Genomic DNA, 27,977 nt, shown 5'->3' with positions numbered 1-27,977 from the left:
ACTGCACTGACCGCTCCTGCTGTGCACTGACCGCTGCACTGACCGCTCCTGCTGCACAGTGACTACACTGGCCATGCAGCGACTGCCCCACACCGTGACCAGTGCACTGACCTCTCCCACCACGCAGTGACTGCTCCTGCTGCCCCACTGCACAGTGATTGCTGCCACTGTCCTGCAGCACAGTGACTGCTCCAGCCCTGCAGCGACCGCTGACACAGCGCAGTGACCACTCCTGCTTCACAGGCCTCTGTTGCTCACATTCGTTTATTACTTTAAAACACTGACAAAACACATCACACCATCATCTATATATATAAATTTACCTTTGTACCACTATAAGTTTATATATATAGAGCCTTTAAATTACTGTACATTCAGGACACACAGTTCCAGAATAGCTGCACTGGCTACAACAGGATTTTCATTATGAAAACACAGAGAGGAGGCGCCGATATCAAAAACACAGAAAAAAAGAAATTAAGAAAGAGTGCAAAATGAATGAAAGTGCAAAAAAGCTTTTGTTATCATAATCACACTCCCTCCACAATATGATTCCCATTCCCCCCTCCAAGTACAAGTGAGCCTCAGGCCCAGAAGGAAGGGCTAGGCTGGAAGAAGGGAGCCAAGCTGTAGCCCTCCTGTCCTTCCCTCTCTGCATCGAGGACCTCTCCTGGAGGATGAGGAGTGAGGAACCCAAGTGGCAAAGTCACACCCCTCTCCTGGCTCCCTCTTCCAACAACCTCATTGTACCCACAGGCCCAGATGTGCCCCTGTGGCAGCAGCTGCCCTAAGCCCCCAGCCCTCTTAAACAATTGGAGGGTGTGTTTCTCTTCTGAAAGTGCTTGTGATTGCCATGGAGAGCAGCGGAGGAAGGCGAGGGCATGTGGCTGTGCTTTGCTGGGGCAGGCATGGCCACCCTTCCTGCTGAGCTCCAGGCTGGCTGCTCTCGTGGAAATGGAGACCTTGGCTCACACTGTCCCGGTGCTGCCCATTTCCACGAGGAGGAGAAAACAGTTTCCCAAGAGGCTCCAACTGCTCCCACACACCCAGAGTCAGCCACAGACCAGCCCCTACAGGAGACACCCCAAAACTGAGGCTGGAGCACGTAGTGGGACTTCTCCCATGGCTCCAGCTAAGCTCTGCCTACACCAGCTGCAGGGGCAGAAATGGCAGAAACAGAGACTTGGGGACCTTCACTCAGAAAAACATTCAACTTGAAGAGTTCTTCATTGACTTAGAAATGCTGGCTGCAGTCACAACTCTCAGAAAGGCCCCAGAGAAGAACGTGTGGGCCAGACCCAGCCCACTGTCCTCTCTGGCTTTTTAGTGACACAGCAGTAAATGTCTCTGTGAGGAATCTGGTCAGGCAACAGAGGAAGGACAGGAAACTTTGGTGCTTCTGCCTTGGTCACAGCTGTCCTTAACAGTCCCTGAGGGGGAATTCCCACTCAATGCTTTGTGGGGATGGAGGACCTACCAAGGCCAGGGGTGCAGCAAACCTTCCTTCTTTCTGGGACCAGGGCCTCCCTGCTGGACCAGGATCAAGTGCTCACAGAGGACACATCACATGAGACCGTGGGATGGGCATCTGCTGCCTCCACAGCCCTAGAGACCCCCACCCTAAAACAGCAACACGCCAACAGCAGGGGAATGGCGTCATGGTACTCCCACAATCACCCATCCACATGTACACGATACTTTGGGTTTGGTTTTAAAGGACACAGAAGGTTATAAGTTTTAACAGTAAATAGCCCTTGACCACCTACAAACCCTGTAACTCCCTCACCCAGACAAATCCAGCAGCTTTGTACCCCAACAGGTACATCAGCCTGAGAGGCTGAGGAAGTGATGCTCAATCCAGCAGGTGTGTGACACAGCCTCCCACCTCCCACCACCCTTCCAAAGGGACTGGTGCTCCTGACAGCTGCTCCCAGCACAGAGCTCAGACCTGGGGGGGACCTGGGCTCCAGCTCTGCTGCCAGACCCCCCCAGACAAGGGGCAGCACCCTGGCAGTCCAGTCCAGGTCATGTCTGTTTTTAAGAGGGAGGTGAGGAGAGCCCAGGGCAGGTGGTGCCGTGGCTGGCACAGTGTGGGGATTCACCTCTGCCTGTGTGGCTGGTGCCCAGGCAGAGCACAGCTTGGCTGCACCCAGCAGACGAGCAAGAGCCAGTGGTGCTGGTTGTACCCAGCCCTGAAGGGCAGCCAGGGCTTGGCTCATGGCTCCTCTTCCCTTCAGCAGGATCTTCTGAGCTCCTCACCACCTCTGCTCCCTCAGGCAGCCCTGTGAGACACAAGGCTCTCCCTCCTTCACAGCAGTTTCAGATCCGATGTCTGGGTAGCAGCTCCTCTCCCAGCACCCTGGGATGGTGCTCAGTCCCTTCCCCAGCAGGAGGAACAACTTCACATGTGGGAATACAGCAGATGAGAACAGGATGCTTTCCTAAAATGGGTCCTTGCATGCTCAAGGTCTACGTCCAGTGTGAAGGAGCCTCTTCATTCCAGATCAAACACGGAAAAGTCTCAGCACCATTCACAGCCTGGGCTGAAGGTCCCAGGCCTCCTCCTCTTTTCCCCTAGCACACAGTTGCCCAGAAAGAGACTCTCCATCAGCTGAAGAGACCAACTTCCACACCACTTCCTCCAGATGAAGGGTGGCTCAGGGAGTGACTCTGGGACTCGGGGACACAGCTGTTTCTTCCCACTCGCCCTCTCCACAGCTGGCCCCACTGCAGTGCTTGAAAAGATGCAAGGACATAAAAAAGGCAAGGAGAAGGAAAGCTGCCTAAATCAAACCCAAGCAATGACAAAACAAAGGCATGGACAATTTGCAAGTCCTGTGGGAAGAGCAAGCAGCAGACGTTTCAAGAACAGGTCAAACATGACCCTAGATATTCAATAACAGAGTCAAAATGCTACATTTCCATGGGAAGCCTCAAACAGGTTGACCCAGATGTGACAGTGTCTCCCAGGGCAGCGCAGCTCCAGGAGACATTGCTGGTGCACTTGCTCACACCTCTGCATCCCTGTCTTTGGGCACTGGAAAAGGGAGGAAGCTGTTTTATTACTGGAATATCATTGTTGGGAATGGGAAAGGAAGTGGACCTGGGACTGGATGCCTGGGCAGGTGGCCATCTGGGCAGGTGGCCATCCTGCAGCACTGCATGGCCAACCCCTGCTCCAACAGCCCCCACAGCAGCTGTGCCAGGGTGCTGGACCATGGAGACCAGTGTGGGCACTGCCAGGAGGCACAGGGGCCTATCAGAAGCTGCTGGAACTATGCCAGGACCCCCAGGAATGTTGGCTTTTCTGGCTCTGCAGCCCTTTGGTCCCTCCTCCATCACGAGGGACAGTGTTAGGTGAGCATTCCCAAACTGCCTGCGGCCCTGTTGGAAAGGTGCTATGTTCTGAAAAGGACAGAAACAAACCAGCTCAGTGCTGGATTTCTTTTAGCTCTGCAGGTAAGGGATCTAGGGACAGCAAAAGATCTTGCTCTTCAGACAGCAAAACCTGGGTGCCTTGTGAGGGCAAAGAGTGGGGAGAAGGCAGCTTGGCAGCATTGACTCAGCCAACTCAGGAACGCCTCCAGAAGTGACTGTGGATCTGCCTGTTGGAGCAATGGATTCTTCTTGTCCTTGGCAGCTGTCTCCATCCTAGAGAGGGTCTTGCTTCTAATACAAGGACCAAAGTGGGCCCAACTTCCTTTGTAGAGGACTCTTTAATAGGTGCAGGGGGAACAAGCTATCCAAGCATCCTTTCTCCCAGAGAAGTGCTGGACACAACAGTCTGAAGCACAAGAAGAAATGGAGCCTTTTCTGCACCCAGCCAGCCCTGGCCTGGCAGGGCCCTGGGGCTGCTGAATTTCAGGAAAGAGGAAGAAAGCACAGGTGCTGGTCATGAGCAGAGCAGCTGCCAGGAGAGCTGCTACCTGAAGGGGCAAGAGGTGGCCACTGGTTTGCAGTGCAGTGCAGGGGCAAAGCAGTCATCAACTGGCCTTAAAAAGGGAAAGTCAAAAGAATTCAGAGGAAAAGGCAAAATGAGCAGAAGCTCCTCAAGAACGTCCCTTGGAAATGGTGTTAGTACAAGTACCCCCAGAGGATCATACAGGTAGAAAAATCCCAAATCTCTCTCAGCTGCTGAGCAAAGGCAAGAGCAGCCTTTAAGTGGGTGTGAGCATGGGTGCAGGCAGTCAGTCCCTCGCCCTGCTTGGGTGACTCGAGTAGGTGTCAGCCCGCTGCTGTGACACCCTCCACAGTGCTCCCCTGGCCCTCAGCACCCCCGACCCGGTGCAGGCACAGCAGGACACAGTGGGGGCAGCTGTGGCACCAGGACGGGCCAGTGCCACATCTGCCCTCCTTCCTGCACCGCCCCCGAGCCTGGGCCCAGCACTGCAGGAGGGCAGCGTGCAGGGAACACGGGGGGAGATGGACTGCTGGGAGAGGCAAGGTGTGGCACCCGGGAGGACACGAGCAGGACGTGACAAGCTGCGGTCGGCTGGGGGAATCTCTGTCCTGACTGGACAGTTTGGCAGCACCAGTGATGAGGGAGGCTCCTGGCTGGGCCAAGAGAAGTCACTTTAAGGTGTCATCAGCGTTCTTGAACATGAGGATGGCATTGTAGATCTTGAGTGCCGGACCCAGCTTGACATTCATAATCTTGACAATGTCAGCCTGTGTCAGCAAGAGGAACGCCTCGCCATCGATCATCTGGGAAGGAGAGCAGGGACAAAGGCACTGCTGCAAACCTGGGCTGGCACTCCTGGGGACAGCCAGCACCAGCATGACCTGGGCAGAAACCACAGGTGACTCCAGAGACCAGGGCAAGGCCCACCCACAGCACTCCCCAGGGAAGCCCCAGCTGGCAGCTCATGTGCCCAGGAACAGGGCAGAGGGGGAGAAGCCCTTCCGAGGCCATCCCACACTGCAGCCAGGTTGGGATTCTGTGCTGGAGCCCCACGGGCACAGCACAGAGCCACCACAACCTTCTCTGGGCAAGCAGCCGTCCATTCCCTACTCCAGGGACCAGCACTCGTGGACGCTGCCCCGGTTCAGCTTTGCCTGCCTGAGCACCCTTAAAGCACAGGGGCTATTCCCAGACAGGCTGTGACAGTGGCTGTAGCCAGGGTGCTACAGAGGGTGCCAGGGTGCCAGAGCCACCCCCACCACATCTGCCCACAGAGGGCCCAAAAACACCAACCCTGACAGGCAGCAGTGCCACCCAACTGCTGTGCTGGTGAGAGGGGCAGAGGGGGAAGGATGAAAGGGTGAGGAGGAGCAGCTCCCCACTGGAGGGGATGGTGCTCTTCAGGCTGCAGCACCATCTTCCTCCTGCCCCCATCCACATCCCCTCAGAGAGGCCCTCCCGTGGGTCCCTCATGCTGGGAGAACAGGGCAGCACAGGCTCAGCAGTTTCCCTCCTGCCCCGCATGGACACAGCCAGATGGCTGCACGCTCCCATGCAGTGGGGCTGCAGGGCAGGACCACTGCCAGGTGCTGGTGTGCCCTCAGCATTCAGCAGCAAGCCACTGCAGGGAGGCCACTGGCCAATTCCTCCCAGCCCTAGTGGCACACAGCGGTCCTTGACCCCCTGCTCTCATCCACCAGCCCTTCTCACCTCATCCTTGAAGAGCTTGGCTTGGTCCTCACAGCCCGTCAGAGTCTGCACAAAGCTAAAAACCTTGGAATAAATGAGAGAAATGTCAAGACAGAGCAATGTTTCTGGCTGGAGACTCCCCCCAATCCCACATCCTCATATTTTGAGCTCTGCAAGGTGCCATGGGGCTCTTGGGGCAGAGGCTGCAGTTGCTTTGCCCTCCCATGCCAGAGCCCACCCCTGGCTCCAGGCACAGGCACTGGCCTGAGAGGGGCACCCAAGGGGGTCACGAGGACATCAGGGGATTGTTAAGATTGTCAGAGTCCTCTGTGATCATCGAGGCCAACCACTGACCAGCACTGCCAAGGCCACCACTAGGCCATGTCCCCAGGTGCCACATCCACACAGCTTTTGAACTCTTCCAGGGATGGTGACTCCACCACTGCCCTGGGCAGCCTGTGCCAGTGTTTGAGAGCAGGCAGAGGCTGCTGGAGCTGGTGCCAGAGCTCCTCCACCTACTCAGGCCTTAACAGGGGTCACCATAACTGCCCAAGAAAGTGAACAAAGGTGACATGTGTCCAGCAGACCCTCCCTTGCTAGCCCAGAGACGTGACCACTGAAGTGCCTGGTGCGTGTGCCATGGTGCTGCACAGCCAGGCAGGGTGCTCCCAGCCATGCCAGCACATCAGGGGCCAGCATGGAGCTGTCCAAAGCACCTCACCTCATCAATGGTCCACTTGGCCACCGTGGCTGCTGTGATGCCAGCCACCCCTGGCAGCAGCTTGCAGTGCTGCTCCCAGCACAGGGACAGGGAGCGGTCGGGGTGGGCGGACAGGGCGGACATGAAGAGTGACTGGTGCACATTGTCTGAAGAAACAGCTGGGGATAAAGCACAATGTGTGATACGAGGTAAAGGACGGGAACATCCCATGCAGGTATCAAGAGCTAGTAGCTGTCCCTTGAGTCAACAGGGTGTCAGTGTATCCAAGTGTTCACTTAGATGGGAATAGGGATCCTGGGAAAAGAAGTTCAGACAAGCTTGGCTTTGCCTTGTTCTCATGACCTTTAATCATTCCTTTTCCACTCACTCCCAGCGGTGGGGTAGGTGGCAAGACAGCCCACAGTGAAAGGGATGCTGGATTGAATACACATCAGGCATCTGCTTCTGTCAGGCATCAGAACTAAATGCCAAGCCAACTGTCCAGCATCAGTTTCTGTGTGGCAGCAATAATTTAGCACTTCACAACCACACTGAAATTTTGGGGCACAACTCCCCACTATCCCTGCCTGAAGAGGACAAAGCAGCACAGAAAATACAGTGCCATAGAGAGGATCCTAATTCGATGCTCTAAAGCACTCAAAGACTCCCAGACATAACCCCAGAGCTAAACAGAGGGAGCTTTGTGAGCCCTGGCACGAGGCAGGAATGTCTCTTACCCATGGTCAACTCTGGCAGCTGACCACAGCCCCTCCCTGGGGCGGATCTGTGTGAGCCAAGACCCGTCCCCAGCACCCCCACCAACCCCAACTACTCCAGCCTTGCCCTGCAGTGACACCACGGCAGAGGATGGCACTTACTCTGGAAGTCTTCCTGCTGGATCTTCCGGTACTTTGGAGGTCTCCCTCTAAAGAGACAGGAAGACTGATGTCCGGCTGGGCTGGGACTGGCCCCAGGGCCCTCCTCCCCAGCGCCCAGAGCAACACCTCAGCAGAGGGAGCAGGGACCCCTCGGGCCCTGACCCAAAGGGTTGACAGCCAAACCAGAAACCGTGGGAAGAAAAAGCGAGAGAGGTGCCTGGCAGAGCTGGCAGGAGCGAGGCCAAGGAGCCTCTGCGGCCTGGTGACCCCTGCCAGGGCGGGCAGTGGTGGCACAGGGGCCCTCCCCGCACGGGGCTCCCTGCCCGTGCCCCACCTTACCTCCCGTGGTGCCGAGATTTCTTCCGCTGGGGGAAACCCATTGGGCTCCTCTTGCGTGTCGAGGCCTCGGTGTCAGACAAGTCAGCCTTCAGCCTGCCCTGGTTCTTCTCTGCCAGCGGGCACCCTGAGAGGCAGTAATGGGCTGTGAACCTCCCCGTCACATGGCCTGAGCCATCGCAGCCCGGTGTGGGGCACTTCCTAGAGAACAGAGGGGACACAAGCGTTGGGCCCAGCTTGGAGCAGCAGCGGGGGACGAGCCAGCAGGGCCATGCTTCTGCCCCCCAGCATGGGCAGCCCTTGCCCTGGCCATGGAAGGCAGAGGAAAGATGTGCTGAGCAAATTCCCACAGCCAGGCTGCTGGGGGCAGGAGTAGGAGCCAGTCCCTCCAGATACAAACCTGCAAGCCTGGGTAAGGCACCCATGTGCTGATTGAACAGCTCATTAGGGCTCCCAGAGTCTCCATCCTCCCTTGCCCCCACAGGCATCCAGACCAGCCTCAGAGCGAGCAGTAAGCATGTGCCAGGAGTGTGGCCAGCAGAGAAACCCCCAGGAGGCACACCTGCCCTCCCCATCCTCACAGATACTCCACCATACTGGCTCTTCCTGACACCAGCCTAGTGCTGGGCTTGGCACTAGACCCAGCCTGGCTTCCCTTGGAAAAGGGCCCTCAAGTGAGGGAGCTGGAACCATACACTGAGCTGGAACCATACACTGAGCTCCTTCTTGGGACTTCCCAGCTCAAAGCCTGACAGGGAAAGGCATCCAGGAGGGGTGGGGGAACAGCGTTCTCACAGCTGGTGTCAGCGAACAGCATCTGCACTATCCTCTCCATAGCCCACGGGTGCCTGTGGTAGGTGGGCACACAGGACACCTTCAGGGGTTCTGGGGACACAGGACAGGCCCAGGAGGGGCTCACAGGGGTTACTCCAACTGGGGTCCTGCTGCTGCCCCGGGGCCTTGCCCAGGGGAGCAGGGGGCAGAGCCAGGTGTGGGGTGAGTGCAGGGAAAGGCTGGATGCTGGTGGGGGTGGCAGGTGAGGAACAGCAGAGGAAGAGCTGGCCCAGCCTGGCAGGGAAGAGGCTGTGCCCCTCCAGGCTGTGCCAGGGAGCTCACCTGTGGTGAAAGCTGTACTTGGAGCTCTTGGAGTGAGGGATGCTCTTGCAGCCAAGGCTTGGGCAGCCCCCATGGGCAGAGGAGGCTGGTTCCTTTGGCCCTGCAGCCAGAGGAGAGGAACAGGAGAAAGGCTGTCACAGCTGCAAGCCCAGGCAGAGCCAGGGCTCTGGGCTCCCTGACTGCACCAAACAGGGAGGGCTTTTCCAGTGGACAAATCCATGGAGTGGCCTCTCCTCCCTGCCCATTCTCAGCCAGAACCTGCCCTCCTGTTTCTGTGCACGGGCAGGTGGCAGTGACAGAGGTGTCTGGTGTGCTTGTGCCCTGTAGAGAGGAGCTGACACCGGTGCAGCACTTACTGAGAGGAGGCTGCAATGGGTGTCCTGTTTTTGAGCACCAGCCCATGGGATGGATGTCCGGATGATCCGCATCAATCCAGAAATCATACACATGGCTCCAGCCATCAAAATGGACCTGGGGAAGCAAGTAGAGGGGTCACCCTTCAAATGCCAAGACACCTCTCTCCAGAGGAGCTCTGGAGTCTTCCTAGTTGAGAGCAAGCAGCAGGGTAGAGCTGAAGTGCAGCACAAGGCTCTCCACTCCTGGAGCCAGGCACTGGGACCTGCCCACATTTGCACAGTCCCAGGGAGCCGGGAAGGGCAGAAGTGAGCCAGCCCAGTGCCTGGACACAGGCTCAGTACCAATGCTCCAGCACGCACCTTTATCCTGTGATCTTCCACGTCCTCCACACTGGCCACTCGGATGAAAGAAGGAGTCCTCCTGTCCACTGCTTCCAGCTTCATGTTGACCAGGAAGCCGTGGGGGGGGCGCTGGAAGAGCCCAGTCAGGGGGAGCAGGGAGCTTCAGGCTCCTGCCCCCTCAGCAGCTTTCCCAGCACTGTGTCCCCCTCGAGCCCAGCTCCCAGCCTGGCCTGGCCAGGAAGAGCCATCCCAGCTCACAGTGCCAACAGGAGAAAGCAGAAACAGACTCCCTGCATTTGAGCTGTCTTTAACAAGATGTGCCCCAGGGAAGAAGGTCTCTAAGAGACACATTTTGGGGATTTATACTGTAACCACGCTTGGCTGGACACGGCTGGTGGTGGTGCAGTTTGACACGAAAGCTAATCAAGCAAATCTAAAATTTTTCCCATCACTCAGCCCCTGTTTAGCTGAGGGCACAGTCATACTCCTCATTTTTCCCAATTTTGAACTATTTGCCCAGGATACCCCTGAACTCTGAGTGTAGATCCAAAGCCTAGGCCTCTGGCAGGAGAATACAGAACATCACTAGAGTTGCCACAAAAGCAAAGACCTGACAATGAAGAAAACTCAAACTCCTGCCCAGGTGGGGTGGAGCAGATGATGTGACACTCACCACTTTAAAGGCCCAAGCTGGGACAGCAGATGCTCCAGTTTCTTTCAAGTACTTTTCCCAGGTGAAGTTGTCAGGATCAGGATAATCTGGAAGGGGGAAGATGCAGAAGGTGAGACATGCCTGCAGGAACTCAGAAAGTACCACAGAATGCCCAACTGCCTTCGAGGGCCAACCACATCTGCTGGGCACACAGGAACCTGAGAGACACCAAGAAGTGTTGCTATTTTCTCATGGACCATGCAACCCACAGTACAAGAAACAGAAACAGCTGAGTGTGCACAGACAGCTGGGGGTCCTCCTCGTATCTGAGTGGAGACTTGGCCTAACACAAGCACCATGCTGCACCTGAACATGTGTAAAGGAGCCTTGGCAGGAGGTTTGTGTCCCTGGGACCCCCATGCCACCCTGAAAAGCATGTTCCCAAGGGGATGCACTCCCAGGCTGCACGTGACTGATCACTGACTCACCTTGAGGAGGTGTGAGGGGTTTGCCGTGCTCATGACACCATCCAACTGGGTGGATGTATGGACTGCTGGGATCACACCTAGAAAATATACCCAAGTTCTTACACAGGGCCCTCTGTGGATGTCTCCCCACCACTGGCTCCCAAGAGCCTCAGTGCACTTACCAGTAGTCATAAGTATCATCCCAGTTGTCAAAGTGCACCAGGAAGCGATTGTCCACCACGTCAGTCACTGTGGCAACACAGATCAGGGAAGGGTTCATGCGGTCCACAGCTTCCAGCTTCATGCCCACCTTGAAGCCTGGAGAAGCCTCGTGCTGGCAGGAGAGAGGGGCAGGGCTTTTTCAGAGCTGCAGCCCCAGCTCCTTCCTCACCATTGCCTATGTCTGTTGCAAGAAGGCACCTGCCCAAACCCTCCCAAAGCCATACCCCATCTGGCCTCCAGACAGGCCTGGGACCACTGAGGCTCCCAGATGGACAGCGTGCTGCAGAGCAAGGAAAGAGGAAGTGGGTAAATAACTCAGCTGGGCCACACAAACAAAGAGGAAAAGTGATCTTCTGACCCTCAGGATCTTCTATAACTAGTAAATTCCAAGAAAAAAAAAAAAAAAAACCAAAACTCCTACTGACACTAGTTCTGCTTTGTCCCAAAACATTTGTTTGAGGTCAGTCAGCAGCAACCAATGCCTCAGGCATGGCAGGAGGAGCTGGGATGGGGCCCTTCTCCCTTCCTTGCCTTTATTTCTTGGATCCAGATTCTGTGCAAAACACTGCATCACACACACTGCTACAGATCCTGAGCAACGGTGGGACACATGCTCCTGGCTCTTGAGCACTGTGGGCTGGAGGGGTGTGGGATGGACAAAGCAAAGCCCAGTGCTGGTGGAAGCATTTTGCTCAGCTGGAGGGGAAGAATCCCACCTGAACCTGTAGGCTCTGGCAGGAAGGAGATGCTGCTACTCACAGTGTTTCGGACCATGAAGAGGTGCTTAGGAGCTGCCTGAGCCTTTGTTAACTTCAGGTAGTTTGTCCAGCTGAATTCTTCTTCTTTATAACCTACAACCCCTCAGGAAGAGAAATGAGAGCAGTAAGTTCACAGCCAGGAGGATGTGAGGGCAAGCTTGGCCATCCCTGAACAATTGTCACCCTGCCAGCATATCCTGCTGCAGCAGGATCTGCAGCAGCCCTGGGATGCCCAAAGCCCATGGCTGAGGGCTGATGGGTGGTTTTGGAGGGGTGTTAGGAAACATGAGCAGGGGAGTGGAAGGACACAGCTCCTCCTCCAGTCTGGCCTGCCCTGGGGCACAGCTGGTGGCAGTGGGAGGTCCAGAGCATCAGGGCTTTGCTGCAAAAAGGTGAGCAAGCAGAGATGGGTGCCTGAAATGTTGTCCTGTGGAACTCCACCAGTACAGCAAGGTAGAGCCAGCCCCATGGAGCCAGCCTGTCCTCACCTTGAGCTCTACATTTGGCCCAGTCTTCATCCCCCTCCTTCAGCAGGACCCAACACCGGGGCTGAATTAACTCCTTACCTTTGGGGGGCTGGAGCTTGTGCCCCGTCTCCTCAAACCAGCCAGCAGGGTGGATGTCAGGGGAGTCAGCATTCAGCCAGAAGTCATGGCACTCGGAGTAGCCATCGAAGTGGAGACGCATCCGGTAGCCACACACCTGCCAGCAGGGAGGGAGGAGGGGGAAAGAGCCATGGAGACCTGCTGCTGTCCCTGGCTGAGCATCACACCCCCTCCCACACATCCGCTCAGCACGGGTCACTTTGGGAAGCCAAAAGTCAATCACAGGCCAGTGCCCAAACTGGGAGGCACAAACCAGTCCCAAACGGTGTCCAGCATGGAACAAGGTCAGAGCAAAGCCACCACAAGCCAGCCTGTAGAAGGGATATTCAGGGTGCATTAAATGCCATGGTGGAGCACCTTGCTGGATCCAGCAAGTGTACAGACTCCTTTTTCTGCAGGCTAGGAAGCTGCTGATGCAAAGATTTTGGCTAAATGCCACACTGGCTGCCTGGGGAGCTCTGCAAGGCAAGGCTGGTCCAGCTGCCACGTGGCTGAGTGGAAAGTGGATCTGCACGGACACAAAGAAGAGCAGCGGGATGCCTCCACATCCTCCACCTCAAGGGCTCAGACCTGTCTTAGGGACATATGCTGTTGCCATCACCACAATCCCTCTCCCTGTCCTGTGTCAGGGTGACAGAGACCATCACAGGTCCACAGTGCTGTGTCTTGTTCCTCCAAGCTGGCAGGGACCTCCCAGCTTGTGTGCCTGAGGTGCTGGAGCAGCAGCTCATCTCCTGCAGCATCAGGCCCTGTCTCCTCCAGGGGCCATCTGGCAGCACCTCCCCTGCCCCAGAGCCTCTGGCTGAGTGGGAGCCAGGAGGAACCAAGGAACACAAGCACTGGAGGCTCCTCACCTCAGCCACTGTCAGGATGAAGTACATAGATGGGTGCTGCGGGTCGATCCCCTCCAGCTTCATCCCCACTTTAAAGCCATTCTTGTGCTGGGAAGCTACTTGGTACTGGAAACAAAGATTAAACTACAATGTAAAACCAACACAGGGAGTTGGGTCTAGAACCCACCAGGGGAGCAACTACCAGGCAATGGGAGCTGCTGGGACCAAGAGACTGTGGGCCACAGGTTATGTTGTCATACAAATTTTAATTTTTTCCCATAGAAAAAAAAAAAAATAGTGTTACACCTCCTTATGGATTTACATCTCTTGCTATTAGCAGGGCAAGGTGTCCCTGGGGTAAAAGCTGCAGCCAGGGGAGCAGGACACAGGCCTGACTTGTTTGCAGCACAGCCTCAGGGGAGCCCACCTGGCTTCCAGGAAGTGCTGGAAAGGCTCCACCACCCTGCCAGAGTCACAACAGTGTCCTAGACAAAGGTGGGGTGTTTGGGATGGGGCCAGCACCTGCTGGGGAGTGGGACTCTGGGCAAATCTGAACTGGAGGCTGCCCAGACACTTCCAGGTGACAATGGGAGCTTGGCTATTGCTCAGAGTCCCACAAAACAGGGAAGCAAGGAAGAGAGGAGAAGGAGGAGGGGTGGGAAAAAAAAGGGAAAGAAAAGAGAAGATGAAAGAGGGAAAAAGACAGGAAAATCCCAACTCACATCCTGGAAGAGATCTAAAGGGGCAGCGACAGCTTTCTGCTCCTCCAAGTAGGACGCCCAAGACCAGCCTTCTTTCTTCTCCTCACTGGCACCTGAGCGCAGCACAAACGCACACAAACGCTGCTGAGGGGCCGCTCCAGCCCTGTCCCACTCTCACACAGGGTCCTGCATCCCTGCAAAGCTCAGCACCATCCTGCCAGAGCCCTTTCTCCAGCAAACCTGGCCAGCTGCATGACGAGGGGCAGAGCCAGGAGCCCCATGACCCAAATATCCTGAACCATGTCCTAGTAAGGCACCTGGGCTAGTGGAAAGTGTCCCTGCCCATGACAGGGGGTGGAACCAAGGTGGGCTTTAAGGTCCTTTCCAACGAGTCTGGGATTACAGGGAGCGTGAGGGATGAGCCATCAGGACACCAGACCTGACCAGACCCTCTTCCAGCCAGAACACTGCTGTGGCCACAGAGGATGGATCTGTGGAAGCCAGGATCCATGCACAGGTCTGGGAATCATTCCCAGCTCCAAGGGCCTCCTAGACAGTCAAACCAGCAGCAGGTTCCCATCCCAGCTCTGCCATCCTCTGCTCTGAGACAGACACCTGTGCCCCCGTGGCACAGCAAGGCCACTCTGATGCCCTAGAGATGTATTTGCCCATGACAAAGAAGACAGCACTGTCTCTTCATAGGCAGGGAGGTGAGCCTCCATGCCTTTGAGAAGGACACAACGGCCTTGACCAAGACCTATGAGACACAACCCAAGTCTTTTGCTCTCCAGCTTCTCTGTCTCCCTAATTTGCAGGAGCTGAAGGACTCCAGGGGTGCTGTGCCTATTCCAGAGCTGAGGAATTTCCAGCTTCAGATCAGCTATGGCAGACAGCCTCAGGAAGGGCAGGCTAGAAATGCAGCGGGAAAACATATCTACTCCTTCCTCCTTTGGGCTTAGGGGAAGAGGAGATGGAAAAAACCAGAAACTTAGGGAAGAATTTAAAGGTGAACTTCAGTGAACAAGGTAACTAACCTTGCTTTGCTGACATCTTTAGATTGCAAAACACTTTTACTATTCCTTAGGACACAGAAAAAGTGCCAGGCATAGCTGGGGAATCTGTGAGTATAAGCTATGTACTTCTGGGAAATGGCAAATACACCAAGAGTCAGAGCATACACTGACTGCTGCACTGAGGCAGCCAGGTGTGTATTTTGTTTGCTGAAGTACTTCTAAAATAAGAGAAAATAAAACACTGAAGTAACAAAGCCCACCACTGCTTACTTGTATGCAGCAGGGAAGGTTACATGCTCATGGCTCCAAGTGAGAAGCAGGTATGAGATCTGAGATTCCTTTTTAATGATCTCACTGTAACACCAGGTGTTAATGACACCTGGGCCCTGCCACTGTCCCTGCACTTGGTTATGCAGAGGAGTATGAAGTTGGAACAGTTTAGTTTTAAAATTATTTTGAGTATGACTTTCAGTACTCAAAGACAAAAGGTTTCCCATAAATGTTTATTGTCAGTGTTTCCCAAAGTTTTGCTTGACACTGCAGGGAAAAAACCAACCAAGAAAACATTGCATCCCTCAGCTTGTCTCCTTTCCTTCCATGTCAACAGCTCTGCTTTTGAGATCTCTGATACAGTCACAGAATAGATCCCCACAGAATGAGACAACCCCAAATCACAGGGCTTCAGTGGCACTGCACCTACACAAGCAGCTCCCAAACTTGTGAGCTCCTGATGCCACGAGGGAAGTTCCCCATGAGCCCATCCCAAAGAAGGGTAAAGCCCCACGTGGTGCAGTCCTGTTTGTGCTCAGGACAGTGTTCCTGGGAGCAAACACAGTGCCCATGAGCCAGTAACAAACTGAGCTCCCGAGGGGAGGGACAGGAAGCTCTGTCCAGCACGGTGCCCCCTTCCCACGAAGAGAGAGAGAGGAAAGGAGAGAAACGGAAAGAGACAGAGAGAGCAGGATCAAGCAAGCAGAGGAGCTCACACGCCTTCAGGACCACATGCCAGCACATTGCAGTGGGTGTTTGACCCTGCAGGAGCACCAAAAGGGTCCAACCCTGCAGGAGGACCCCCTGGCCCCAGCAGCAGTGCTTGTCCCACAGCCCACCCTGCCCTCCGTACCGTGCTGGCTCCCGTTCCACGCCTCAGCCTCCAGATTGCTCGTGGCAGAGTCTTCCACAGAGCTTTTCTTCTCTTCCTGCTTTTCCTCCTAAACATGAGAGCAGACAGAACAGAACCCACAGGTTTTTTGCTATGTGTTGTATCCTCACACTGGTGCCCAGGACCATAGTGCACCCCCATAAGGTCCCCAGTGTCACCAATGCCTGGCCCAGAAATGGACTGCCAGAGAATTTGGTGATGGGAGCTTGCAGGGACTGGTAGCAATCTCACCTGGACTGGACCTGCTACAGACAGTCAGGGCTGGCAAGCAGAGCTTCCTTACCTTGTCAAAGTCTCTCCCTTCCCCAGGACACCTAGCACACAGACAGACACTCCCCTACTTCAACCCTATCTCTGGTGACCCAGACACAAGAGAGTAGCTGAGAGTGGTCAGTACCTACAGCCCAGCCTGGACAGTCTGGCACTGCCCAGGCCTCAGTGCTCCACATGCCAAACAACCAGTCTAGTGCTAGAAGCCCTCATCTCCACACATTCAAGTCTTCTTGGCATTTTGGCCAACCTTTTGGCCTGCAGCTGACAGAGCCCTGAGCAGCACGATGAGATCTGTGAACACAGGGCTGGCCTCCAGTCCCCAGGACACTGGCTGCACCCACCCCCTCCCTATTTTTGTCCTACCATTTGCTCAGATTCATATTCTTCCTCCGAGGGGCTCTGATAGTCCTTCCTCTTTCGTTTCTTCACAGGCTTGAGGATTTCAGTGACATTGGTGCTGCTGGCAGAGTTTTCCACAATGACAGACCTGCACAGAGGGAGGGAGGGCCAAGCACTGCAGCCAGTGCAGCACAGTGACACTGCCTGGGGTCTCATTAAGGGAGGGGCTGCTGGACAGTCACTGTACCCCCATTTCTTACTCACACGTGCCCCCACCCCTCCTGTGGGGGGATGTACACACGTAAGTTGTCAAGAGTTATAGACAGGGATAGGCCAGAGTCACCCTGACACACTTGGGTGCTAGAAACCTGAACCCAGGGATAAATCAAAAGGGATCTAGTTTAGTAGCAGAGCTCTAAGCTGCACTGGAGATGCTGGAAAACAAGTCCTGAGAGTCACACAGTGGTCAGGAATAGGACTGGAAATGCCCCCATGACCTGTGGCCTTCCACTGCTGCTCAGCCTGGAAGCCCCCACTGCAGCAACTTCCTGCTCCAGCAGATATGTGTTTACGAGGCCACAAACTGGGCAGGAGAAAATCTAGCTCCCATGCTTCGTGCTGCCCCCTTGGGAAGCTTTCCCTCCCCAGCCTGCCTTCAGCAACAAGTGGAACACGAGGGACGCCCAGCACCTGCCGGAGGCAGAGGCGTTCCCATCCCTCGCTGGAGCATATGGAGCAGGGCAGGGAGGGAGGGCAGAGGGACGGATCTGGCTCTGCAGGGCACAGACCCCCCTTCCTTTACCTTTCTTTGAACTGCTGGTGGCAGTGCTCGCTGCAGAAGCCCCTGCCCTCCCGGGCCCCGTCCCACACGTGTCTGCGGCCGCAGGTATCGCAGTGGCACAGGCCTTCTGCTGTGGGCTGCTCCGGCACGTCTGCGACAAGAGGAGCAACAGTGAGGCACACAGAAGGACAGCAGACACAGGAGACATTTGCCTCACCCATGGAGACAGCAGGCAGCATCTGCTGGATGCTGGTACCCACCACTCAAGTGCCACCATGGTGCCCTTACCCTGAGCCACAGTAGGATTGTCTCTGCTGGGGGGTGCCACCTCAGAGTCCCCATCTTTCTCTGTGTGACCCTCCTTAACAGCTTCCACAGGAGGCATCTTATCAGCACTCACCACCTTCAGCGTGCCGTACTCATTTATCCGGAACTGTCATTGAACAGAAAGCAAGGGAAAAGTTCAGCAGGACAGACGTGTAACGGGGTGGCTAGTCTGAAAATGAGGGACAGGGACGTTCATCAGTGTGTCCAACAAGAGGACAACTCTTCGAGCGCAGAGCTGAGCACAGCACCCCAGGCCAGTGAAGGTGCCCTGCCTGCAGCCTGTGCTGGGCTCTCAGCTGGAGCTGGCAGGTGGGTGGCTGGAGGATGAGGTGTCCTGAGGCTGAGCAGCAGCTGAGAAATGGGTGCATTTCCTACAAGCTGTCATGCACTGAGGCACCTGCTGCCAGATGAGGACAAGGCTGCTGCTCCCAGGGTGAGGGCAGGAGCTAGGGCAGAGCCAAGTCCTTCCAGCACAGTTTGGAAGGGAAGATGTCCTGCACAGCACATAGAACCCCTGTGCCTCCTTGTGCAGGGCAGAGCTGCTGCAGCCCCTCAGGCACCTCGGTGAGCTCTGTGCTAAGCTCCCAGGATGGCAGGGGCAGAAGAAGAGCTGGGGCAGCTGAGGGATCTTCCAGCTGGGGTGCAGGAGGCCCATGGCACATCCTGGTGCTCCTTACCTGGCACAGCCTGAGGGATTTACAAGCACAAGCATCTGTGGGGAGAGGCAAAGGGGTCAAACCGAGTGGCCCAGGGCTACACTTACCCGCAGGTTACTCCCAGGCAAAGTTGCCACCCCATCTTTCCACTCCAGCACACGGACTGTGCTGCAGGTCTGCACCCCACTGATCTGGGGAATGACAGCAGCTGTGATGGGCTCATTCCCTGCTCCCCTGTCTGGCCTCTCGGCCCCTGTGCTTCTCTGGGGCTCCCGGGGGAATCGCTGGATTTCTAAGGTGCTCGTGGGAAGGTTGATGGCAGTGGCGTTGGCTTGAGAAGGAAAGAAAGGAGACAAACAACCAGAGGCATACACAGAACACTTCACTGATGAAAACACGGCTCAAAGGCAGCCCAGGATCCCACAGGACATGGTCTCCCAGGTGAGGGCTCTGCTGTGGGCCAAAGCACAAAGGAAGCAGAGTGATGCAAAAATATCTGCAGCCAGTAATAGCTCATGCTGGGGGGTGGCAACAACACTATCCACATTCAAGGGTTTCTACTTCAGCCTGATCTCAGACTGTTTCTGTGCCTAGGGTGCCCTGATGTGACAGGAGATTGTTCCTGGGCTGCAATTTCCAGTTTAGTTACGTTTCAAGGGAACACACTGTGCAACCCAGGGCCTCTGTACAGTGAGAACTGAGGCACTGGGAAAAACTGGGAGGTCTGCTTCTATGGTGAGAACTATTCTGTGATGAGAACACTCCTCATCTCACCCTACACACAACCATGCTTTGCTCAAACACCTCCTAAAAGACACCGGTCAGCTGCACTCAAAATTGTCCCAATTTTCAAGAAGGGTAAGAAGGACAACCCTGATAATTACAGGTCTGTCAGTCTCACTACAGTGCTTGGTGAAATTATGGAGAAAGTTATTCTGGGAGTTACTGAAAAACACTGGAGAGATAACAAAGTCCTTGGTCACAGCCAACATAAGTTCACAAGGGGAAGTCCTGGTTAACCAGCTGAATCTCCCTTTATGGAAAGGTCACCCCACTAAGCTGACCAAACAAAGCCAATAGATGTGAGTTTTTGGATTTTATCAAAGCCTTGATACTGCCTGTCAAAGTACCCTTCTGGATAAAAAGTCCAGTACAGAGCTCATCCAGTCCATTGTCCATCGGGTGAACAAGTGGGTGATGGCTCTCCTGCAGTTGGGTTCAAAGCCTTACAGGAACTGGGGGCACATCAGGCTGGTGGCCATCACCAGTGGGGTTCCCCACAGCGCTCCTAAATTTTTTATAAATAATCTGGATGGAGGAACTGAATGTCCATTAAGTAAGTTTATCAATTACACTTTATTATGAGGAGCTGTGGACACCCTTTAGGATAAAGAGGCCTTACACAGAGATCTGGACAGAGCAGAGAGCTGGGCAATACAATCACCATATGCATGAAACAAGAGTAAGACCTGGATTCTGCACCTAGGATGGGATAATCCTGAAAAGTTGTATGACTTGGGGAGCAAGGCTGGGGAGCTACTGTGGAGAAGGGACTCAGGGGCTTTGGGCTGAGGGCAAGTGGAACAGAAGCCAGCAGAGCCCTGGCAGCCCCAGGGGCCAGCCCTGCCCTGGGGGGACATCAGGGGGTGACTGTCCTGCTCTGCTCTGCTCTGGGGCAGCTTCACCTCCAGCCCTGGGAATAGTTTGGGCCCCTCAGCACACAAAGGACAGCTGAGGGCTGGAGCTGTGTCCAGAGGAGGGGACCGGGATGGTGAAAGGTCCCCAGGGCAGGACTTGGGAGGAGCAGCTGAGGCCACCTGGCCCTTTCAGCTGGGAGGAGAGAAGCTGAGGGCTGATCCCATTGCTGTCTGCACCTTCCTCCCGGGGACAGGTGCTGATCTCTCCCTTGTGGGACCAGCAATGGACCCGAGGAGATGGAACGAAGCTGCCTCAGGGGAGGTTCGGGTGGGACATTAGGAAAAGGCTCCTCACCCAGGGGCTGCTCAGTGCCTGGGAGAGGCTCCCCAGGGAAGCACCAAGTTCAGGAAGTGTGTGGACAACACTTGGTCCTGTTGGTTTCATTTTAGGTGCTCCTGGCAGGATCAGGGTTTTGGACTCAACGATCCTTATGGATCCCCTGCAGCTTGAGCTGTCCTGGGATTCAATGCTAATGCAGCAGTCCAGGAGCTCACAGCCCTGCAGAGCAGGCACCAGCACACTGTGCTGCTCTGGTTCAGGGCCCCTCACACCAGCACTTCAGTTTAAAGCTCAGGAAGATTTGATTGACCACAAACAGTCCAAGTGATGTGGGATAGCCACAGAGAACATCCAAAATGGCAACAGCAGCTTGGCTTTGCCTCCCAAAGTTTGGGAGGAGCACAGCTCCCCAGCGAGTGTGGGCTATCCAGGCTGGGGAGGCAGCAGTTGCAGGGGGCTGCTCCACATACCTGGTATGATGAAGGCAGTGGTGGGCAGGTGGGTGCTCTGCACAGTGCTCTCGGTGGTGACCACATGGACACTGACCTCCCCAGCAGCACTGCCCTTGGTGCTCCTCACCACCTCCATCTCCCCCCTGCTGTCCATCGCCTTGCCTGGGCACACAGCGAGGCCCTGCAGGGCAGTGGGGAACAAATCAAGCTGGGTACCAGTATAAACACAACAAAGGAGCAAGAATGTGACTGCACAGGATGGTCTCTTCCAGCAGAAATCCCTGCAAGATGTATTAAAGGTCCACCAAACCCACATGAAGGTCATGCCCCATGAAAGCCCCAGTTGTGAGGTCCCAGCTCAGAACCTGCAAACAATGAGAGTTTTTTCTCACCTGGCACCACCATAAGATGGCACGAGCACAACAGGTCCACCACAAGCTGCTCCTGGCTCCCACGGGGGCCCACAATGCTCCAACAGACTGTGACTGAGGGCTGCCAAATCCCACCCTGGAGCAGGCAGAGCTCCCTGCAGGGCCCCTTCCTGTTCTCCTGTCGGAGTGTCACCCTCGATCTTCTAACTAGCTGTAAGAGAATTTCACAAGTGACAGCAGTTACTGGGGGTGTGAGTGGGGGGGACCTCATGTCCCTGTACCCCCCTGAGTTTCTCAGGGGACTGGTGGTGCTCAACCTGTCTAGCCATGAATCTCAAGGAGGAAGCAAAGTGTCAGGGCCTCGAGGGCACGACTGGCTGTCTCTGGCTGTGACGAGCCCCCCACCCATGGGCCCAGGGGCTCCACGTTGCAGCAGCATCCTCTCCAAAGCATCTGCTGCTGGGACAGAGGCAGGGCTAGAGAGGACCACAGTCATGTCTTGGCCCCTCCTTCCAATTTGAATTTGAAAGGGGAAAACGGGATAATCATTTTGGTGAAGGAGGGTTAGCTAAGAATTGGGCTACAAAGGATAAAGTCTGGAATTTTAAAATTTGAGACACTCAGATAAAGGTGTTACAATCAGAGGGTACAGAGTGGGATGGTGTGATCACATTAAGGGGAAGATCTACTTCTCCCAGTTCTGTCAGGTTTGGGACTAGAAACACCTGATGGACAACTGGCAAACAGCACAGACCTTTCAGGCTCTCCAGGTGCAGAAAAACACTCTTAAGTGTCAGGACAATTGAAGGAACTGAGAAACTAATCTAGACACCACACTCCCAAGTGAAAGACGAAATGAATTTAGCAGCCAACCTGTTTCAGTGCTTCCTAATAGCCAGTAGGAATCTATCTGCTTTTTTTTGGCACTTAAATCCAGTCCATTCTTGATTCATCATTGGGTCAAATATTTCAAGGACAGCTCTTCATTTTGTGGGAACTTTTGCCTTTTTTAAAAATTCAAACAGAATTTGGGACTGGAAATGCCTAGAAAGGAAGAGAAACAAGTAGATCCAGTGCTCAGGTTCATGATGCTTCACCTGAGTTTCTCACAGTCTCTGATGTGAACACAAAAGCAAATATTTGCTCAGGAAATGCAAAGCAGTAGTCAACATTATAGTTTAATTTTGGGTGCCAGGAGCAGGGAGTTGGATTTGATGGTCCTTTGGTGTCCTTCCAGCTTGAGATATTCTGCAATTGTGGTCCGCTCCCCAAAGCCTTACAGGACTAGGCTGATGCTGTGGACACTGTGAGCTCAGGGTGAACAGAATTAATTTGGATTACATATTGTGGTGCTGCTCTTTAAACTGGAAAAGCTAAACAACTGAGATTTAGGTCTTAACCTCCAGCCAAGCCCTCCTTCAACAGCCTCCTGGGAAAGGCCTCACTGCAGCCAAGCGCATGTCCCAGCACTGGGGCAGCCCAGCTCAGAGGGCTGGGAGCCCTCCAAGAGTCAGAGGAGCCCATTCAGCCCAGGGCCCTGCCCTACTGTTGGACTCAGTGATCTTACAGGTCCTCTACAACCTTAACAATGCCATCATTCTACCACAAACTGTGCCCCCTGTGCCCCTCACCTGTCCCTCAGCAGCAGTGTGAGTGCTTACCCCAGCACCCCGGGCTGCAGCAACTTCTGTCCTGCTGGTGGAAACCTTTCCCTCCCTAACTCCTCGTCCCAACTCCTGCCCTTTGAGCACACATGGAGCACAAATTCTATTCCAAGCCCAAAACTATTCCAAGGCCACACATGAGCTGCCTAAGCACACTCCTGCCACAGCTGAAACTCAGTGGCTCCCAGGGCTCTCCCACCTCTCATCTGGGGCTTCTGTGGTGTCAGACAACAATTCACCACCAACACTGCTCCCATCAACCACAGCACGTGCTGGTAAACTTTTAACTCAGCATTCCTGGGAGAACCCCCACAGCTCCTGGATCATGGCCCCACAGGTGTGGGCATGACAATACCTTGGCTGCAGAGCTCCATCCCCACCTGGAGGACTGAGAATCAGGTTGGAGGTGTTGTTTGGGGCTCACAGTTTTTTAAATCCTGGTATAAAACCCCCTGGAAGGACACTGTACAAATCAGTACTATTCCAAATATAACATAAAGACAAATATTTTACTATAAAAAGTGTTGCCCAACGAGTGAAACTACCATATAAAGATACAAGTATTAGTAATAATTCAATTACCAAAAATCTCTCTAAAAACAAAACATTTTAAAAAACTTCAATCTAATCCTATCTACAAAGTCATCAGCTGATTCCCCAATGATTCAAAGTTTTAGAAATTATTAGTAATAAACTTATAACTTCTGTTGTTTGTTTTCTATAAGTAATACCAATAAATAGTAACTATTGTTAATATTACATAAATGTTTAAAAAATATTAACACCTTCAAACACTTACTACTAATATATATTAATTATATCAGGTAAATTCGCTAGTTTTTGTAATAAAAACAACCTGCTGTGAAGTGTCCCAGGTCAGGAGTGCTACATGAGGAAAAGGGGCTCAGCCACAGCTATGACCTGCCCTAGCACCACTGCCATAGCAGGAGAAAGACACTTGGGATAACCCTGCTCCCTGGGAGGAGAAAAAGGCATCGAGGGGATGCCCACAGCTCAGACAGCCCTGGTGGCCTCAGCCCCTAGAGCCAGAGGAGGCACCATTGCCCCAGACATCCCTTCAGGGGGATCCTGCAAGCCCTGGAGCGACCCGACCCGTATCAGCACAGGGTAATTCAGGAGCATCCGAGGTCTGTAATTCAACCTTCTGCTCCCAGCAGGGTGGGGTCACACCAGGCTGCCCAGGGCTGTACCCAGCCTGCTCCTTATCCAGCCTACCAGGATGCAAATCTGCAAATTAGCACAACAATGAGCAAACCAAACTCACACTTTTTCCTTGGATGTTAGGAAAGGGTTTTAACCCCAGAGGGTGGTCAGGCATTGAACAGGCTCCCCGGGAGAGCTCCAGGAGCATTTGGACAATGCTCTCAGGCACGGGGTGGGATTGCTGGGGTGTCTGTGCAGGGCCAGGAGGTGCACCAGGATCCTTGTGCTCAGGATATTCTATGATTTGTTCTGCTGATTGCCCTAGATATTGAACAAAAGCTTTATTAATCTTTATGGGGTTTTTTTTTAGCTGTTGTCTTGAAAAGCTTTTGGCCTACACATGTCCCAATGACATCTGATAAAGCTCTGCCCACCCAGACAAAACAGAACCAGACTGCTCAGCAGCCTTCAATCCCTCCTCCCCAGTGCAGCTTTTAAAAGACCAACAGTGGAGCTGCAGCTGTTTTGGCCTTTACAGTGAGGCCCTGACTTCTCCATTTTTCCTGATATTGGGTGTAACTCCACGTCTTACAGAGGGTGAGCCCCATTCCTCACCCACCTACCCAACCAATGCACAAGGACTCCTCACTTCTACCTTCTGCTGAGGGACAGCCAAGGAGGAAAGCCACCCCAAGAAACTCCACACACATACACAGGTCCCTCCAGAGAACACCACAATGTGCTGCTGGAGGGTAGAATTTTTCAAGACAATTCTCATCGGGGAGTGCTTTGCTCCCTCCTGCTTTGCCCCTGGAATCCCGTGCACTGTGTAAGAGGGCTGTGCACATGGAGCCTGTTTGTAGCCAGACCCCACCAGCCTATCCTAACCAGTTCTGGCAGCAAGATCAGTATCTCTGAACAGTGGTCTGTCTGAGACAAACCCTCAGGCTCAGGAAACAAAGCATCAGCACTGAGAAGGGGTCCCTGCATGGCCCCTCACCCAGGGGGAGGGTGTCAGCACAGGGCACCTGAGTCTGACCACCCTGAGTACCTGAGAGAGCTGGGGACACCAGCCTGTGCACACAGTCACAAGGACCAAGGACACGGGCCACAAAACACACACTTAAAGGCAACCAGGATCACTGGCCCTGCTGCTCGCAGAGGTTTAGCTGTGCAACAGGGATCACTGGCTGCTGGCACAGCCATGTTCTGAAGCAGTGACCCAGGGGCATGCAGAGCATCTCCAGGGCTGCTGGACACACGAGCCTCCAGCTCTGCCACAGCCTCACACACACCCTCACACACCCTCTCACCAGACCACAGCAGAGCCAGGGAATGACCTGCTCCTTGGGAAGAGGAGGGACATGCTGTGTGCAACAGGCCACAGAGGAGCATGGAGAGAGCAGCTCCCGGCACGGAGCTGCTGCACGGCCCTGACAGTGTTTATAAAGCATGATCTGCTCGAGAGAGGTGCTTCTGTTCATCACAAAATTGGCTTAATTCAAACAATATTAATGAGTATTCACGTAGTGGCTTCTCAGAATTTTAAATATTCCTAAAACCTGCACTGGTACATGCTGAGAGCCACCCAGCTGGGAGGAAAAGTTCTGCTGGACACCAGGATGCCCACGGGCCAGCAATGCGCTCCTGCAGCAATGCAGAACAGCGTCCTGGGCTGCACTGGCAGCTGTGACACAGCTGGTGGAGGGAGGGGATCCTTTCCCTCTGCTCCACACCAGTGAGGCCAGCCCTGGAGTGCTGGGCCCAGAGCTGGGCTGCCCAGTACAGGAGACAGGGACAGACTGGACAGAGTCCAGCTCAGGGCCATGAAGATGATGGAGGGACTGGAGCATCTCTGCCGTGAGGAGAGGCTGAGAGAGCTGGCACTGCCCAGCCTGGAGCAGAGCAGGCTCAGGGCATCTCATCCCTGGGGATAAACACCCGGGGGGAGGCTGCAGAGGGGACAGAGCCAGGGACAGCCCCAGGGGCCTTGGGCACCAGGTGACACACAGGAGGGGCCCTCCGAGCTCAGGAGACACTTCTGCACTGGGAGGGTGGCTGAGCACTGGTGCAGGTGCCCAGGGAGGTGGTGGAGTCTCCATCCCTGGAGAGACTCAAAAGCCACCTGGACGCGTCCTGGGCAGCCGGCTCTGGGTGGCCCTGATGGAGCAGGGGCTGGGCAAGGTGACCTGCAGAGGTGCCTCCAGCCTCCCCCAGCCCGAGCTTCTGTAAATTATTTTTCTCAGGAATTTCCTCAGCCATAACAGAGAACTTCCCCATCCTTGCCATCAGCAGAGATATGGATTTCTAATTACCTCCAGTGGCAAAATTGAGCCTGTGAGAATGACCACTAACTGGGATCATGCCAAAGCTGCAAGTGGCACACCAGAGCACTACAGAGACCTGTGGGGCTGAGAGCTGCTCCCTTAGATCTTCCCCTGTCTTCTGGCCTTGCCCAGGGCAGGTGTTTAGGAAACTAATGGCAGAAAATACTTGCTTTGTAAACACACATGAGCACTCAGGAACACCCTTGGCACAGGCAGGTGGCCCCGTGGAGAAAGACGATCACACACTTCTTCCCTTCCAAACTTGAATGCTGCTCCAAAGCCAGGAGCAAATGCCTTCTCTGGAACAAACCAGGGGCCACAAAGTTCTGCTGCTGGGTTCTTTAGCAGCATGGTGAGGTTTGGAGTAGGCCATGGTATTTATCAACATCTCAAAACCAGATGAAATGTCCCTCTGTGCAGTAAGAGGCTGTTCATGTTACATGTTTCAACTGAGAAAATAGGTTCTGTGGAAATGGAGATGAGAGAGAGAAGGGACACGGATGACAAAGCAGAGACACTCAGGTGGGTGTCACCTGCTGTCCCCGGGAGTTTCACTGTCACTAGGACCAGCTTTCAGGCCTGTAGATCTGCTCAGATCCACAGGTGGGGAGGATGAGCAGTTGCCAGCCATCCCATGTGCCACCCCAAAGGGGTCGAGGTGACACCATCCAAGCTGAACGCCAAGGCCAGCAGGCAGCGTGAAGCCCGGGCACTTCTGAGGAGGACAACAGGGACCGCCACACCCACCTCCCACTGCCCCCTGAGAGTACCAGCCCCGCTCACCACCCAGACCTCCACACTTCGATATTTTTCCACGCTTATAAGCAGATGGAAACATCTAAACAGGACGGATAGCTGACCTCAAAATGTTTCTAACTGTCCAGTGTTTTATTTTCTTTTACAACTAGTAAAGAAATCCAGGTAAAAACTAGTAACATCAGTCCAGGACCATTCCTGGACCATGTGGAGCACCCTATCCACAGCCTGGGCTGTTTGTGCACTGCTAGGCTGAGCAAAGCCCTCCACGCCGAGGGCCCCATGCAGGGCTGCAGTGCCGTCACTGCAGGCTCCGGGACAGCACCCGCTCGCCCGGTGTCTGAGAAACACCCGGAGAAACACGGCCGGGCGTCCCCGGTGCGAGGCTGGCGGGGCAGCGCGGTGCCGGGGCAGCGCCGGGCAGGGCCGGGCAGCGCCTCGCAGCTCGCGGCCGGCGGGAGCAGCCCGGGCCGGGCCTCAGCGCCGCGGCGCTCGGCGGGGAGCGGCGGCCCGGCCGCAGCCAGCGAGCCGCTCCCGCCGCGCCGGCCCCGCGCCCCGGGCCGGCCCCGGCCCCCCGCGCCCTCCGCGCCGCTCCGGCACGGGCATGTCGCGCTTCCCCCCTCAGCGCCGGGCTCGGCCCCGCCGCCCCACCGGGGCCTCGCCCGTGCGGGCTCCGGGCTGCGGCGAGCCCGGGCCGGCGGCGCCCGGCCGCGCTGCTTACCTGCACCCGGGCGGGCGCTGCTGCCAGTCCCGCGGCGCTGCCCGGCCCGGCCCGGCCCGGCCCGGGGTGCGGGGGGCGCGGAGCGGGAGGGGCGCGGGGCCGGTCCGAGTGTGCGCGGGGAGGGGGCGGCTCAGCCGCGGCGTCGCCGTGGAAACGCGCGGGGCCGCATCCGCAGGGCCGCGCTCAGCCCCGCCGCAGCTTTTCGGGGGGATGCGGGAAAGGGGGGCGTCGTCATGGCAACAGCGGGAGCCCCCCGCACCGGCCGGGCAGCCCCGGGCCGCGACGCCAGCGTTGGACGGGACGGGAGAGCACAGAGCCACGGGGCGATGCTTCGCTGAGGCACGGGTTGCTGCGGGTGGGCTGGAGCCCCTCTGCTCCGGAGCCGGGCTGGGAGACTGGAGGTGCTCACCTGGAGACGAGAGGGATCCAGGGAGACCT

The 27,977-nt window shown here is 55.3% G+C and overlaps 1 protein-coding gene across 6 annotated transcripts; it reads right to left on the bottom strand.

Moving 5' to 3' along the window:
- Window positions 1-246: 246 nt before the first annotated feature.
- L3MBTL1 (L3MBTL histone methyl-lysine binding protein 1) lies at window positions 247-27,784 on the bottom strand. Of its 6 annotated transcripts, none has more exons than XM_072916888.1 (24): window positions 27,540-27,784; window positions 21,781-21,951; window positions 20,929-21,118; window positions 20,555-20,717; window positions 18,215-18,438; window positions 17,413-17,557; window positions 17,146-17,275; window positions 16,368-16,491; window positions 15,693-15,780; window positions 13,578-13,669; window positions 12,877-12,981; window positions 11,984-12,119; window positions 11,419-11,519; window positions 10,620-10,771; window positions 10,459-10,535; window positions 9,992-10,077; window positions 9,337-9,447; window positions 8,977-9,091; window positions 8,621-8,720; window positions 7,508-7,705; window positions 7,169-7,215; window positions 6,312-6,469; window positions 5,612-5,674; window positions 247-4,782 (listed from the first exon to the last, which is right to left on the bottom strand). In XM_072916888.1, the coding sequence occupies exons 4-24, from the start codon at window positions 20,688-20,690 to the stop codon at window positions 4,570-4,572; spliced, it is 2,601 nt and encodes an 866-aa protein (XP_072772989.1). In that variant the 5' UTR covers window positions 20,691-20,717; window positions 20,929-21,118; window positions 21,781-21,951; window positions 27,540-27,784; the 3' UTR covers window positions 247-4,569. The 6 variants fall into 6 exon arrangements, with proteins under 6 accessions (XP_072772989.1, XP_072772992.1, XP_030144628.4 ...); XM_072916891.1 differs by having other exon boundaries at window positions 11,419-11,510; window positions 27,540-27,783; XM_030288768.4 differs by having other exon boundaries at window positions 247-4,704; window positions 27,540-27,778.
- Between the last annotated feature and the right edge of the window lie 193 nt (window positions 27,785-27,977).

The sequence above is a fragment of the Taeniopygia guttata genome, chromosome 20 (assembly GCF_048771995.1).
Source record: "Taeniopygia guttata chromosome 20, bTaeGut7.mat, whole genome shotgun sequence".
NCBI classification, from domain to species: domain Eukaryota; kingdom Metazoa; phylum Chordata; class Aves; order Passeriformes; family Estrildidae; genus Taeniopygia; species Taeniopygia guttata.
Note: the sequence above shows the minus strand (reverse complement) of the source record. Positions and strands in the feature narration are given on the sequence as shown.

Excerpts from the sequence above, each read along its gene's own strand:
- L3MBTL1 (XM_072916888.1), bottom strand. The coding sequence starts at position 20,690 with ATGGACAGCAGGGGGGAGATGGAGGTGGTGAGGAGCACCAAGGGCAGT. Across the intron at positions 10,078-10,458 it reads ACCCCTCACACCTCCTCAAG|ATTATCCTGATCCTGACAAC; the intron begins GTGAGTCAGTGA and ends TCCCCCTTCCAG. Across the intron at positions 7,706-8,620 it reads AAGTACAGCTTTCACCACAG|GAAGTGCCCCACACCGGGCT; the intron begins GTGAGCTCCCTG and ends TCTGTTCTCTAG.